Source organism: Tachyglossus aculeatus, chromosome 15, assembly GCF_015852505.1.
Source record: "Tachyglossus aculeatus isolate mTacAcu1 chromosome 15, mTacAcu1.pri, whole genome shotgun sequence".
Classification (NCBI taxonomy): domain Eukaryota; kingdom Metazoa; phylum Chordata; class Mammalia; order Monotremata; family Tachyglossidae; genus Tachyglossus; species Tachyglossus aculeatus.
This window is the reverse complement of record NC_052080.1, coordinates 27,253,622-27,269,092: the sequence shown is the minus strand read 5'-3', so window position 1 is coordinate 27,269,092 and position 15,471 is coordinate 27,253,622. Positions and strand designations below refer to the sequence as shown.

The window sequence follows — 15,471 nt, the reverse complement described above, 5'->3', positions numbered from 1 at the left end:
GCCTCTTAGGGGATCCCGGAGCTGCCGGGGTCCGTGTGGGGTCTCCGTGGGGCCACAGTCCAGAGGGATGCGGTGTTATCCCGTCCGCTCCCAAGCGATTAGTACAGTGCTCTGCACACGGCAAGCGCTCGACAAACAAGACTGAACGAGCGATCTGACCAGGGGGCAGTTTTAGACTGTTGGGTAGGGACTGTCTCTATATGTTGCCAACTTGGACTTCCCATCATCATCATCAATCGTATTTATTGAGCGCTTACTATGTGCAGAGCACTGTACTAAGCGCTTGGGAAGTACAAGCCACAGGCCAGAGGGACGCGGTGTTACCCTGTACGCTCCCAAGCGCTTAGTCCAGTGCTCTGCACACAGTAAGCGCTCAATAAATACGATTGATTGATTGATTGATGGATTCCCTCGTCCTCCACCTCTTTCCCTGAAGTTTCCGCATCCTGGGCGGCCGCCGGCAGGGACCCCCGCAACCCAAAGGGCCGGAGGCGGTGGCCGTGACGCGAGCCCAAACTACAGAAATGGAGCAAGTCAGGTGACGCCCCGCCGGCCCAAAGGCGGGTGGGGACCCCGGGAGCCGGCACCCCGCTCCTCCTTCCGGACTCTGAAAGCGAGCCACATCACCGGGCGCCGCGGGACGTTTATTCCGGCTTGCCGAATCCCGGGCCCGGCGCGGCGGCGGCGGCGTCACACGGGGTCTAGGAACACCTGCCCGTGCAGCGCCAGCTTGGCGGCGAAGGGCTGGACGGGGCAGCTCAGCGGGGACCCCCGCCTCCGCCGGGGGTCCGCCCCGCTCCCCGCCGGGGGCCGCCGCGGCCCCTCGGGCCCGGGCGGCGGGGGCTGGGGGCGGCGGGCCGGGGAGCGCAGCTCCGTCAGCAGGTCCTCCACCAGCCAGCGGTCCCGCGGCGGCCTGCGGCAGCAGTGCAGCGCGCCGGGGTCGATGGGGTGGGCCTCCGTGTTGAAGACGTAGCCGCCGGCCCCCAGGACGCACTCCCCGTAGGGCGTGACCACCGCCTCGAAGGCCGAGCCGTCGCCGTGGATGAAGTTGCCGGGGTCGAACAGCAGGTACAGGTACTTCACCGTCTCGGCCAGGAAGAAGGACTCCATGCGGTTGTCCAGTCTGTGGTCTCTCAGGTCTTTGATCTTGCACGGGAGAGGCGGGGAAGGGAGGTCGGGGCGTCCCCACGGAAGAGGCCGCGCCGCCCCCCGCTCTGTTCGCCTCCTATCGCCAGGAGCACCCAGGGCCCCCGGTGACACCGGTGGTCGCGAGCCCGGCGGCGGGTGATGGGGACCCCCGAGGCGAAGCAGCCCCCGCCCCGGGGACGCTGGACGGACCCTCCGAGCGCCCGGCCTGGGGTGGGTCGGGGCGGCTGCAGCGGGGGACACTGACCGTGGCGAATCCGCAGTCCACCTTGCCGATCTTCTCGATGGACTCCACCACGTCCCTCCCGAGCTCCAGCAGCGTGGGGTCCCCCGTGGCGCGGTACAGGTACATGGCGCTCTCCACCAGCTCTGCGGGGCTCACGGTCGCAGCCCGTCACCCGGCTGCGGGGGCCCGGCCCCGCCCGCGGGCACGTCCGCTGTGCCCAGGGAGGGTGCGGGCAGAGACCCGGCCCCTCCCCGTCTCGCCCCTTCCCCCACTGACACGAGTGGCTGCCCGGCAGCCCTCCCGAGACCAAACGATGGGCTGGAAGACATCGGGGGGCAAATGGGTAGTGGGGATGGGGGGCTTAGAGGCACGGAGGACCCCCGACGGGGAAGCATCGGCCTCGGAAGGAAAAGTCCAGCCCAGCACCGGGGGCAGAGAGAGCCAGTGACACCTGATGGAAACAGCACGGGGCTGGGAATCAACAGGACCTGGGTTCTGCCACTTGTCTGCTGTGTGACTTTGGGCAAGACGCTTCACTTCTCTGCGCCTCAGTTCCCTCATCGGGAGCGCTCAGCGCTTAGGCCAGTGCTCTGCACACAGTAAGCGCTCAATAAATACGACTGAACGAATGAATGAACGGAGCATGGAGGTTAAGACTGTGAGCCCCACGTGGGACAGAGGCCGTGTCCCACCTGATTCTACCCCGGCGCTCAGTACAGCGCCTGGCACATAGTAAGCGTTAGCAAACGGTCCTAACCATCATCAATCGTATTTATTGAGTGCTTACGGTGTGCAGAGCACTGTACTAAGAGCTTGGGAAGTACAAATTGGCAACATATAGAGACAGTCCCTACCCAACAGTGGGCTCACAGCCTAAAAGCGGGGGGAGTCTAAAAGGGGAACATGGAGGTTAAGACTGTGAGCCCCATGTGGGACAGGGATTGCGTCCCACCCACTTAGCTTGGATCTACCCCGGCGCTCAGTACAGCGCCTGGCATATAGTAAGCGTTAGCAGACGGTACAAAAAAGAAAAAAGCCTGTTGGGTTCTGGAGAGGGGAAGGGGGGCAGGGACAGGTACCAGCCCTCGCTCAAACCAGACGGCGACTACGGCCTCCGATGCCACCACCCTGAAAGCTCACGGGGGGCCACGGTGGGGGGCATGGAGGGCCGGGGGTCGGGGTGAAAGCAGAGGGGGAGGCGGCAGGGGTGCCGATGGGGTCTCGAGGCCCTGCCCCGCGAGGTGACACGTGCCGCTGGTACACGGGCCCAGTGGGGCAGGAACTGCCCACGGCTCCTCCGGCCCAGAGCCGGAACCGGGGGCCCGTCTATCTTCTAACACCTTTGGGGCTTCCGGAGGCCACCCACGCCTGGCTCGGGGCACCCCGGAATCCAGGACGGACAGGAGACCCACTGATCCCTGGGGCTGCACCGGGACGGGGCGCTTCCAACCGAGAAACCCCAGCTTCCCTCCCCGCCGGGCGGTCCCCCTCACCGGGCCTCAGGGGGTATCCTTCCCGCTTCTCCACGGTGTAGCCCTGGGGGATGTTGTAGAACTCGGGCAGGCCCCCGAATTGCTTCCACACCGTGTAGTAGTTGAGCAGCGAGCGCATGGCGCTGTCGATGTCCCCGATGAGGCTCTGCGGGGTCGGGGGAGTCGGCGCCGGCCCGCCCGCCCGGGACCCCGGCGGGGCAGCGTCGTTCCCACCCGGGCCCGGCCTCCGGCACCGATGGGGCCGTCCCCCCCCCCCGGGGACGGACGCAGATCGCGGGGGGCGGCCCTCCGCCCGGGCCCCCTACCTGCAAGCCCGGCCAGTAGGCCTCCAGAGACTGGAAAACCGGCATGGACACGGTCCCTTTGTACATGTGCACCCACAGGTACCAGTCGTCAAACAGGGTGAAGTTGCGAATGGCCTTGTTGTACTCTGCGCCGGGGACAGACGGAGGGGAGGCTCCGCTCAGGCCCCGGGGGGACGGAGTCGGAGCCGAGGACGCGCCGGACTCCGTATTCAAATCGCGTCGTTCTGCCCTCCCTTCAGCAAGGCCTGTACCCTAGGAACCGCACCCCAATTTTCACCCCGCTCCAAGCCTCATTCCACATCTGTCCATCACTTTGTCCCCTGCCATTTTCCCTCCCTGTCATTTATTTCAGTGTCCTTCTCCCCCTGAAGACTGTAAGCTCGTGGTGGGAAAGGGAATGTGTCCGCTGTCCGTTACACTGTACTCTCCCAAGCGCTCAGTACCGTGCCGCGCACCCACTAAACACTCGACGGCACGGAAGAATTGATTAGCACCGAAGCCACGTGGCCTAGCGGATAGAGCAAAGGCTCGAGAGTCAGAGGGATCTGGGTTCTGATCCCGGCTTGGCCACTTGATAATAATGACGGCATCTGTTAAACGCTTACTATGTGCAAAGCCCTGTTCTAAGCGCTGGGGGGGGATACAAGGTGATCAGGTTGTCCCATGGGGGGCTCACAGTCAATCCCCATTTTACAGACGAGGGAACTGAGGCTCAGAGAAGTTAAATGACTTGCCCAAGGTCACACAGCAGACACGTGGCGGAGCTGGGATTCGAACCCATGACCTCTGATTCCAAAGCCCGGGCTCTTGCCACTGAGCCACGCTGCTTCTCTGCTGCGTGACCTTGGACAAGTCACTTCACTTCTCTGTGCCTCAGTTACCCCACTGGGGATTAAGACTGCGCATCCCACACGGGACACGGACCGCGTCCAACCTGACTGGCTTGTATCGACCCGAGCGCTTAGCACGGTGCCTGGCATATCACCATCATCATCAATTGTATTTATTGAGCGCTTACTATGTGCAGAGCACTGTACTAAGCGCTTGGGAAGTACAAATTGGCAACAAGTGTTTAACCTTCTAGACCGCGAGCCCGCCGTCGGGTAGGGACCGTCTCTGTATGTTGCCAACTTGGACTTCCAAGCTCTGCACGCAGGAAGCGCTCAATAAATACGACAATGAATGAATGGACCAATACCCTTAACCACCCCTCAAAAACAACAAAAAAATTGGTGTGCCCATCAGCGCCTGCCACGGGCATCCCCCGGCCTCAGGCGGCCCCCGAGCGAGCCCCCGCCTCACCCAGGAACATGGACATCAGCTCCTGGTCCTGTAGCAGGATGGCCCCCTTCACCAGGTACTCGAAGTAGGAATCCACCCCGGCCCCGATGCCGGCATCCTGGGCCAGCCACTTGCCCGTCAGCACGTCGATGTGGTTGCCCACCTGCGAGGGGTGAGGGTGGCCGTGAGGACGAGGGGACGCCGTTATCCCCCCACCCCGGGAGCCCGGCCCGGCCCGCCGCTCACCAGGCCGATGTCGGAGCGGCTGCGCCACAGGCCCCGCAGGGCCGCGCGCGCCGCGTCCTCGAACACGGGGTCGCCCGTCAGGCTGCTCAGAGTGGCGAACTCCACGATGAACGTGCCGATCCCGGCCGTGCAGGTCACGGGTGTCTCGCCGGGGTTCACGCCGCGCAGCAGGTTCACCGTTCCGTACGGCATTCCCGTGGGCGTCTGGAAGGCTGTGACACCGAGGCGGCGGAGCGCTGAGTCGGGAGTCGGGCCGGAGGCCCCCCGTGGCGACGGTGCCCGGAGGCGGGGGTCCCCGCGGCCCACACGGGACGGAGCGGGACTCTGCGGGGCGGACGGGCCCGAGTGGAAATCCGCAGGGCGGTCGGGACGGGGCGGGACTCCGCGGGGAGGACAGGACGGAGCGGGAGCGCTTACCGGGGAGGAGCCTCCGGGCGACTTCCTCGGCCATCCTGAGGAGGGGCCCGGAGCAGGGCCATCCCGCCTCCACACGCGCGCCCGCCTTCTTGGACAGCAGGTGGGCCGACAGCAGACCTCCGACCACTGCCCGGGGGCCGCGGCACGGTCAGGACCGGGTCAGTGACCCCCGGCCCTCCCGGGATCAGCTAGGCCAGACGGGGGTCCCCGGCGCGGGAGGGGGAGCCAGGAAAAGGCCGGAAAAACCCAGATTGGGCCGGCGGCCCCCCTCGGACCCACCTTGCTGGGCACTCTGCCTGGATGGGGGAAGCGAGAGGAGGAGGAAGGGGGCAAAGAGGATCTGCTCTGGGCCCCGGGGCCAATCTAGTGCTCTCCTCGCTCCCACGAGCGCGCCCCGGGAGGGTCTCGGGCAGACCACCGGGGCTTAAGGCCATCCTGCGAGGCACCAACCCTCCCAACGTGCTAAGCTAAGCGATGCCATTCCCCTCTTTGGGACCCAATCGCCCACAGGATCACCGAGCCTCCCCTTCGCTGTCAACTAGGGCCACCGCCGGCTAAACACAACCCCCATCCTAAGGGGGGGCCTACAGTCTACCAAGAGAAGCAGCGTGGCTCAGTGGAAAGAGCCCGGGCTTTGGAGTCGGAGGTCATAGGTTCGAATCCCGCCTCCACCACGTCTGCCGTGTGACCTTGGGCAAGTCACTTCACTTCTCTGAGCCTGTTCCCTCATCTGCAAAACGGGGGTTAAGACTGTGAGCCCCGCGTGGGAAAACTTGATCACCCTGTATCCCTCCTTTTTAGACCGTGAGCCCACTGTTGGGTAGGGACTGTCTCTATATGTTGCCAATTTGTACTTCCCAAGTGCTTAGTACAGTGCTCTGCACACAGCGCTCAATAAATACGATTGATGATGATGATGATCCCTCCCCAGCGCTTAGAACAGTGCTCCGCACATAGTAAGCGCTTAACAAATGCCGCCGTTATTATTATTATTACCAAGAGACCATCCGGATTCCTCTTCCTCGAAGGCCCGTCCGAGGCCCTAGGGCAGGGGCTGGGGGACGGGGGGACAGGGCGACAGGAGGGTTGGGACCCCGGGGGTGAGGGGCCTTCAGCCTGGGCGTTTTGGGTTTCCACGGGGCGCCCCATCCACCATCCCCAACCTCCACCCTGCCCCTCCGTCTCCTCCACCCTTGGCAGAGAGACAAGAGGCCGCTCGGGACTCACCACGGATGTTGGTCTCAAACACCGAGGCGTTGACGTCCACGTCGAAGTCCACCGATTCCTGCAGCACGTGGACGACCCTCTGGAACTCCGTGACGTTCCCCAGGATCTGGGCGGAAAGGAACAGTTCTGCGCCGCACAGGACATAGGAGCGGGGGCTCGGGCCCCACTCAGTCGTATTTATTGAGCGCTTACTGTGTGCACAGCACTGGGCTAAGCGCTTGGGAAGTCCAAGTTGGCAACATCGAGAGACGGTCCCTACCCAACAGCGGGCTCGCGGTCTAGAAGGGGGAGATGGACGGCAAAACAAATTAACAAAATAAAATAAATAGAATAGTACAGAGAACAGAGAAGCAGTGAAGCCTGGTGCATAGAGCCCGGGCATGGGAGTCTAATCCCAGCTCTGCCACTGATCTCAGTACGGTGCTTTGCACATAGTAAGCGCTTAATAAATGCCATCATTATTATTATTATCTGCTGGGTGACCTTCAACAAGTCACTTCACTTCTCTGGGCCTCAGTTCCCTCACCTGCAAAATGGGGATGATGAATGGGAGCTCCCCAGGGGACAACTCGATCACCCTGCAACCTCCCCAGCGCCTAGAATAGTGCTTTGTACATAGCAAGTGCTCAACAAATGCCATCATTATTATTATTATGGGGATGAAGACTGTGAGCCCCCCGTGGGGCAACCCGATCACCCTGCATCCTCCCCAGCGCTTAGAACAGTGCTTTGCACATAGTAAGCGCTTCACTTCATCGACATTTCTGCGCATCAGGCAGAAACTCCTCACCCTGGGCTTCAAGGCTGTCCATCCATCCCCTCGCCCCCTCCTACCTCCCCTCCCTTCTCTCCTTCTCCAGCCCAGTCCGCACCCTCCGCTCCTCCACCGCTAATCTCCTCACCATTAGGCCTCGTTCTCGCCTGTCCCGCCATCGACCCCCGGCCCACGTCCTCCTCCGGGCCTGGAATGCCCCCAATCCCTCTGCCCCTCCGCCAAGCTCGCTCTCTTCCTCCCTTCAAGGCCCTACTGAGAGCTCACCTCCTCCAGGAGGCCTTCCCACACTCAGACCCTTCCTTCCTCTCCCCCTCAGCCCCCTCTCCATCCCCCCCATCTTACCTCCTTCCCTTCCCCACAGCACCTGTATATATGGATGTTTGTACATATTTATTAGTCTATTTATTTATTTATTTTACTTGTACATATCTATTCTATTTATTTTATTTTGTTAGTATGTTTGGTTTTGTTCTCTGTCTCCCCCTTTTAGACTGTGAGCCCACTGTTGGGTAGGGACCGTCTCTATATGTTGCCAATTTGTACTTCCCAGCGCTTAGTACAGTGCTCTGCACACAGTAAGCGCTCAATAAATACGATTGATGATGATGATGTATATACTCTCGATCAAGTGTACATTCAGCTATTCATTTTACTCACGCTATCGGTAAGCTTCACTTCACTGCTTCACTTCCCCCTTTTAGACTGTGAGCCCACTGTTGGGTAGGGACCGTCTCTAGATGTTGCCAATTTGTACTTCCCAAGCGCTTAGTCCAGTGCTCTGCACACAGTAAGCGCTCAATAAATACGATTGATGATTGATGACTAACATTTCCCTTCCTGAGCCGGCTCTCGGGAAGGGCCGGATGCCCCCGGCTACAAACGGGAGCCTCCGAGGGCCCATCCGGGGCAGGGCGGCGGTTGCCGGCGGAAGGGCAACCCACTGTGAGCGCCTACTGTGAGCCCACTGTTGGGTAGGGACTGTCTCAATCAATCAATCAATCAATCAATCGTATTTATTGAGCGCTTACTATGTGCAGAGCACTGTACTAAGCGCTTGGGAAGTACAAATTGGCATCACATAGAGACAGTCCCTACCCAACAGTGGGCTCACAGTCTAAAAGGGGGAGACAGAGAACAGAACCAAACATACCAACAAAATAAAATAAGTAGGATAGAAATGTACAAGCAAAATAAATAAATAAATAAATAAATAAATAGAGTAATAAATAAATAAATAAATAAATAGAGTAATAAATATGTACAACCACAATATGTGCCAATTTGTACTTCCCAAGCGCTTAGTACAGTGCTCTGCACACAGTAAGCGCTCAATAAATACGATTGATGATGATGACGAAGGGCTGCGGACCCGGACGCTGGCTGGGAATGCCAGCTAGAAGCAGCGTAGCCCGGCGGAGAGAGCCCGGGCCTCGGAGGCGAAAGGACCCGTGTCCTAATCCCAGCTCCGCCGGCTGTCTGCTGTGCGGCTTTGGAGAAGTCACTGCCCTTCTCTGTGCCTCAGTTACCTCCTCTGTGAAACGGAAACTGAGACTGGGCGTCCCATGTGGGATATGTTGCCAAGTTGTCCTTCCCAAGCGCTTAGTCCAGTGCTCTGCACACAGCAAGCGCTCAATAAATACGATTGATTGATTGATTGACAAAGACTGTGTCCTAGCTAACTTGAATCTACCGCAGGGCTCGGTACAGAACGAGGGGCTAACAGATACCGTTAAAAAAAACTCAAGGAGAAAGGAGGAGTCCGGACGCTTACCAGTAAGGTGTCCAAGGCGTCGATCAGGGTCAGAGAGAAGCTGCAAAACAACCCGGTTGTTCTCCAGGGCCCCGGAGGGACATCCGGCCCAGAGAAGTTAAGCGACTTGCCCAAAGTCACACGGCTGACAGGTTGGCGGAGCCAGGATCTGAACCCATGACCTCTGACTCCAAAGCCCGGGCTCTTTCCGCTGAGCCACGCGGCTTCACATCTTCCCACCCAAGCCCTGCCCTCCCCTCCCCTCCCGGTGACTTTCTAATAATAAAAATAATAATAATAATAATAATGACATTTATTAAGTGCTTACTATGTGCAAAGTAATGAGCCCCCTCCTTCCTATAATAATAATAATAATGACATTTATTAAGCGCTTACTATGTGCAAAGTAATGAGCCCCCTCCTCCCCCTCCCCCCGCCTTACCTCCTTCCCCTCCCCACTGCACTTGCATAAATGTTTGTACAGATTTATTACTGTTTATCTTACTTGTACATGTTTACTATTCTATCTATTTTATTTTGTTAATGTGCTTTGTTTTGTTTTGTTGTCCGTCTCCCCCTCCTAGGCCATGAGCCCGCTGTTGGGTAGGGACCGTCTCTATAGGTTGTCAACTTGGACTTCCCAAGCGCTCAGTACAGCACTCTGCACACAGTAAGCGCTCGATAAATATGATTGAATGGACGAATGAATGAATCCCGCCAGCCCTTCCTCCGCACCACGTCCCGGTCGGACGGCTTCTCGGCCTCCTCTCTGGGCTCCCTGCCTCCAGCCTCTCCCAACGGGACTCGCTCTTGGTCTCTCCCGCCTCCGACCCTTCGCTTTCCTCGCTCGGCCGGCTCAATGGGCTCGGATCCAGTCCTCCCCACCACCCCAGGCGAAGATTCACGGCTCCCATCAATCGCGCGTCAGCCACTTCATCCTGACACTCTTCCGTTCCTCCCCGTGAATCCCACTTCTTCCTCGCGGCCCTGCGATTTGGAAGCAACGCCCGCTACGTGCAGTTGTCTCCTTGGGAGCGGGCAATACGCACTCAGTACAGTGCTCTGCGCACAGTGGGCGCACAATAAATACGACTGAATGGATTAATGTGGAAAAGAAGGAGAGGACAAGCTCGGGTCATTGGGCTCTTGGGGGGAAAGGGAGTTTCCAGGGGGTTTGGTGGCAACAGTCCTTCTAGACTGTGAGCCCGCTATCGGGTATGTTACCGACTTGTACTTCCCAAGCGCTTAGGACAGTGCTCTGCACACAGTAAGCGCTCAATAAATAAATCCCCCTCGTCCCCCTCTCCATCCCCCCCATCTTACCTCCTTCCCTTCCCCACAGCACCTGTATATATGGATATATGTTTGTACATATTTATTATTCTATTTATTTTACTTGTACATATCTATTCTATTTATTTTATTTCGTTAGTATGTTTGGTTTTGTTCTCTGTCTCCCCCTTTTAGACTGTGAGCCCACTGTTGGGGAGGGACTGTCTCTATATGTTGCCAATTTGTACTTCCCAAGCGCTTAGTACAGTGCTCTGCACATAGTAAGCACTCAATAAATATGATTGATGATGATGATAGAGAAGCAGCGTGGCTCAGTGGAAAAAGCCCGGGCTTGGGAACAGGAGGTCATGGGTTCTAATCCCAACTCTGCCACGTGTGCTCGGCACACAGTAAGCGCTCAATAAACATGATTGAATGAACGAATGAATGCTCAGACTGTGAGCCCACTGTTGGGTAGGGACCGTCCTATATGTTGCCAACTTGGACTTCCCAAGCGCTTAGTACAGTGCTCAGCACACAGTAAGCGCTCCATAAATACGACTGAATGAATGAATGCCTCCTGTGTGACTTTGGGCAAGTCACTTCACCTCTCTGGGCCTCAGTTACGTCATCTGTAAAATGGGGATTAAAACTGTGGGCCAACCTGATATCAGCTTGTATCCCCCCGGCGCTTAGAACAGTGCTTTGCCTATAGTAAGCGCTTAACAAATGCCATCATCATCACTATTATTATTATTAGAAGCAGCGTGGCTCAGGGGAAGGAGCCCGGGCTTTGGAGTCAGAGGTCATGGGTTCAAATCCCGGCTCCGCCAATTGTCAGCTGGGTGACTTGGGGCAAGTCACTTCACTGGGCCTCAGTTCCCTCATCTGGAAAATGGGGATTAAGACTGTGAGCCCCAAGTGGGACAACCTGATCACTTTGTATCCCCCCCAGCGCTTAGAACAGTGCTCTGCACATAGTAAGCGCTTAACAAGTACCATTATTATTATTATTATTATTAATAATAATAAATACGATTGAACAGTGATGGTCGCTTATCAGCAGGCCCCCTCAGCTCTGTCGATCGTTTCCAACATCTTCTGAGCAAGCCCAGGGAGGTCTCCTGAAGCGGGCAGCTGGGGGAAGAGGCCGAGCGGGGAGAGGCCGGGATCCTGGGGAGGAGGCGGGGCTGGAAAAGGACTGGGATCGGGAATACGGGAACCGGAGGAGGGGGGGGGGGACCAGGGAGAGGACGAGGGCTGGGGCCGCCCAGTCCCCGCGCTGAGGAGGCAGCGGGAAGGGTGGGCCCCCGCTGACCGTGTGGGGGCTGAGAAGCAGCGTGGCTCAGTGGAAAGAGCCTGGGCTTTGGAGTCAGAGGTCACGGGTTCGAATCCCAGACTCCGCCAATTGTCCTTTTAGACTGTGAGCCCCCTGTTGGGTAGGGACTGTCTCTATATGTTGCCGACTTGTACTTCCCAAGCGCTTAGTACAGTGCTCTGCACACAGTAAGCGCTCAATAAATACGACTGATTGATTGATTGTCAGCTGTGTGACTTTGGGCAAAGTCACTTAACTTCTCTGGGCCTGTTACCTCATCTGTAAAATGCGGATTAACAATAATAACAATAGCATTTATTAGGCACTTACTATGTGCAAAGCACTGTTCTAAGCGCTGGGGAGGTTGCAAGGTGATCAGGTTGTCCCACGGGGGGCTCACGGTCTTCATCCCCATTTTACAGATGAGGGAACTGAGGCCCAGTGAAGTGACTTGCCCAGAGTCACACAGTTGACAATTGGCAGAGCCGGGATTTGAACCCCTGACCTCTGACTCCAAAGCCCAGGCTCTTTCCACTGAGCCACGCTGCTTCTCTAAGACTGTGATTATTCATTCATTCATTCAATCGTATTTATTGAGCGCTTACTGTGTGCAGAGCACTGTACTAAGCGCTTGGGAAGCACAAGTTAGCAACACATAGAGACGGTCCCTACCCAACAGTGAGCTCACAGTCTAGGAGACTGATTAAGCCTGATTAAGACTGGGAGCCCCCCGTGGGACCACCTGATCACCTTGTAACCTCCCCAGCGCTTAGAACGGTGCTTTGCACATAGTAAGCGCTTAATAAACATGTTTTGTTTTGTCGTCCGTCTCCCCCTTCTAGACTGTGAGCCCGCTGTTGGGTAGGGGCCGTCTCTATAGGTTGCCAACTTGGACTTCCCAAGCGCTTAGTCCAGTGCTCCGCACACAGTAAGCGCTCAATAAATACGACTGACCGACTGAATAAATGTCATCGTTATTATTATTACCTGCCCCAGGTGTCCTGGCCGTCGCAGGTGAGCGGCCGCAGCTCGTCGTAGGGGAAGGCGTGGTCCAGGTAGCTGTTGTAGGCGTGGTAGAACATGGCCCGCACCCGCTCCCTAAGACGGGAAACATGTCAGCCACGAAGGCTCCCAGACGCCCCCGCGCCCAATCAATCAATCGTATTTATTGAGCGCTTACTGTGTGCAGAGCACTGGACTAAGCGCTTGGGAAGTCCAAGTTGGCAACACATAGAGACGGTCCCTACCCAACAGCGGGCTCACAGTCTAGAAGAGGGAGACACACGTTAACAAAATAAAATAAATAGGATAGATATGTACAAGTAAAATAAATAGAGTAATAAATCCGTACAGACATATATACATATCAATCAATCGTATTTATTGAGCGCTTACTGTGTGCAGAGCACTGGACTAAGCGCTTGGGAAGTCCAAGTTGGCAACATATAGAGATGGTCCCTACCCAACAGTGGGCTCACAGTCTAAAAGGGGGACATAGAGAACAAAACCAAACATACTAACAAAATAAAATAAATAGAATAGATATGTACAAGTAAAATAAATAACAGAGTAATAAATACGTACAGGCATATATCCATAGATACAGGTGCTGTGGGGAAGGGAAGGAGGTAAGATGGGGGGGATGCAGAGGGGGACGAGGGGGAGAGGAAGGAGGGGGCTCAGTCTGGGAAGGCCTCCTGGAGGAGGTGAGCTCTCAGTAGGGCCTTGAAGGGAGGAAGAGAGCGAGCTTGGCGGATGTGGGGAGTCAGTGGAAGGAGCCGGGGCTTTGGAGTTAGAGGTCATGGGTTCAAATCCCGGCTCCGCCAATTGTCAGCCATGGGACTTTGGACAAGTCACTTAACAATCTCCCCACCCCACGCCGCGCCTTACCTCCTTCCCTTCCCCACAGCACCTGTATATTTGTTTGTACATATTTATTACTCTATTTATTTACTTATTTTACTTGTACGTATCTATTCTACTTATTACATTTTGTTAATATGTTTTGTTGTCTGTCTGCCCCTTCTAGACTATGAGCCCACTGTTGGGTAGGGACCGTCTCTATATGTTGCCAACTTGGACTTCCCAAGTGCTTAGTACAGTGCTCTGCACACAGTAAACGCTCAATAAATACGATTGATTGATTAATATGTTTTGTTTTGCTCTCTGTCTCCCCCTTCTAGACTGTGAGCCCGCTGTTGGGTAGGGACTAGTCTCTATGTGTTGCCGACTTGTACTTCCCAAGCGCTTAGTCCAGTGCTCTGCACACAGTAAGCGCTCAATAAATACGACTGATTGATTGATTAATTGATTAATATGTTTTGTTTTGCTCTCTGTCTCCCACTGGTACACTGTGAGCCCACTGTTGGGTAGGGACCAGTCTCTATATGTTGCCAACTTGTACTTCCCAAGCGCTTAGTACAGTGCTCTGCACACAGTAAGCGCTCAATAAATATGATTGATTGATTGATTAATATGTTTTGTTTTGCTCTCAGTCTCCCCCTTCTGGACTGTGAGCCCACTGTTGGGTAGGGACCGTTTCTGTATGTTGCCAACTTGGCTTTCCCCAGTGCTTAGTACAGTGCTCTGCACACAGTAAGCGCTCAATAGAGAAGCATCGTGGCTCAGTGGAAAGAGCCCGGGCTCTGGAGTCAGAGGTCATGGGTTCAAATCCCGACTCCGCCAACTGTGTGACTTTGGGCATCTCACTTCGCTTCTCTGTGCCTCAGTTCCCTTATCTGTAAAATGGGGATTAAAACTGTGAGCCCCACTTGGGACAACCTGATCAATCAATCGTATTTACTGAGCAGTTACTGTGTGCAGAGCACTGTACTAAGCGCTTGGGAAGTACAAGTCGGCAACATATAGAGACAGTCCCTACCCAACAGCGGGCTCACGGTCTAGACGGGGGAGACAGAGAACAAAACCAAACATACTAACAAAATAAAATAAATAGAATAGATAGGTACAAGTAAGAGTACACTGACCACCTTGTCACCTCCCCATCATCATCATCAATCGTACTTATTGAGCGCTTACTATGTGCAGAGCACTGGACTAAGCGCTTGGGAAGTACAAATTGGCAACATCTAGAGACAGTCCCTACCCAACAGTGGGCTCACAGTCTAGAAGGGCTCACAGTCTAAAAGTCTCCCCAGCGCTTAGAACAGTACTTTGCACATAGTAAGCGCTCAATAAATGCCATCATTATTATTATTATTATTATAAATACGGTTGGATGAATGAATGAATGAATCCCCTTGCTCCCAGACGCCCCCGCGGCCGCTGCTACCCCCCGTGCTCCCAGACGCCCCCGCGGCCGATGCCACCCTCTTGCTCCCAGACGCCCCCGCGGCCCCCGTTGTCTGGCAGGAGCGGAGGGGAGGGGAGGGGAGCGGAGCGGGGCACCTGTAGTGGTTGGGGTCCGGCTTGGTGCCGTCGGGCCCGGGGGCATTGTGGTGCAGGGGCAGCAGGGCGCACAGGACACAACACACCCAGTACACGGGCCAGCGGGGCATGGGGACCGGACGCCGGCACCCGGCCACGGCTTCCGCTCTCCGCCGCGCCTGCGCGAGGGCGCCGCCCCAGGAAACTACAAACCCCAGCATGCAGCGGGGCACGGGGTCCGGCTTCCGGGCACGGCTTCCGCGCCTGCGCGGGGGAGCCGCCCCAGGAAACTACAAACCCCAGCATGCAGCGGGGCGCGGGGGGGGCGCCTTGGTGCGCACGCGCGGCCCGGGGTCGCGGGACGAGCTGTTCTGGGTTCGGGGAGGCGGGGATCCGGGCTTCTTCATTCATTGATTCATTCATTCACTTCATTCATTCATTCGTTGAGTCATTCATTCACTCACTCATTCGTTCATTCATTCATTCACTCATTCATTCATTCACTCATTCTCTCATTCATTCATTCACTCACTCATTCATTCACTCATTCATTCACTCGCTCATTCATTCGTTCACTCACTCACTCATTCATTCACTCGCTCATTCATTATTCATTCATTCACTCATT

General features: G+C 56.4%; 1 protein-coding gene across 1 annotated transcript; it reads right to left on the bottom strand.

Moving 5' to 3' along the window:
* Positions 1-292: 292 nt before the first annotated feature.
* Positions 293-15,003, bottom strand: EDEM2 (ER degradation enhancing alpha-mannosidase like protein 2). The gene is made up of 11 exons (XM_038757217.1): positions 14,865-15,003; positions 12,444-12,554; positions 8,888-8,927; positions 6,342-6,447; positions 5,115-5,240; positions 4,698-4,909; positions 4,473-4,614; positions 3,171-3,295; positions 2,866-3,010; positions 1,394-1,515; positions 293-1,146 (listed from the first exon to the last, which is right to left on the bottom strand). Exons 1-11 carry the CDS (start codon positions 14,972-14,974, stop codon positions 691-693), a joined length of 1,695 nt encoding a protein of 564 aa, XP_038613145.1. The 5' UTR covers positions 14,975-15,003; the 3' UTR covers positions 293-690.
* Positions 15,004-15,471: the final 468 nt, after the last annotated feature.

Excerpts from the sequence above, each read along its gene's own strand:
- EDEM2 (XM_038757217.1), bottom strand. The coding sequence starts at position 14,974 with ATGCCCCGCTGGCCCGTGTACTGGGTGTGTTGTGTCCTGTGCGCCCTG. Across the intron at positions 4,910-5,114 it reads CGCCCGGAGGCTCCTCCCCG|CCTTCCAGACGCCCACGGGA; the intron begins GTAAGCGCTCCC and ends TCGGTGTCACAG. Across the intron at positions 3,011-3,170 it reads CCTACTGGCCGGGCTTGCAG|AGCCTCATCGGGGACATCGA; the intron begins GTAGGGGGCCCG and ends CCGACCCCGCAG.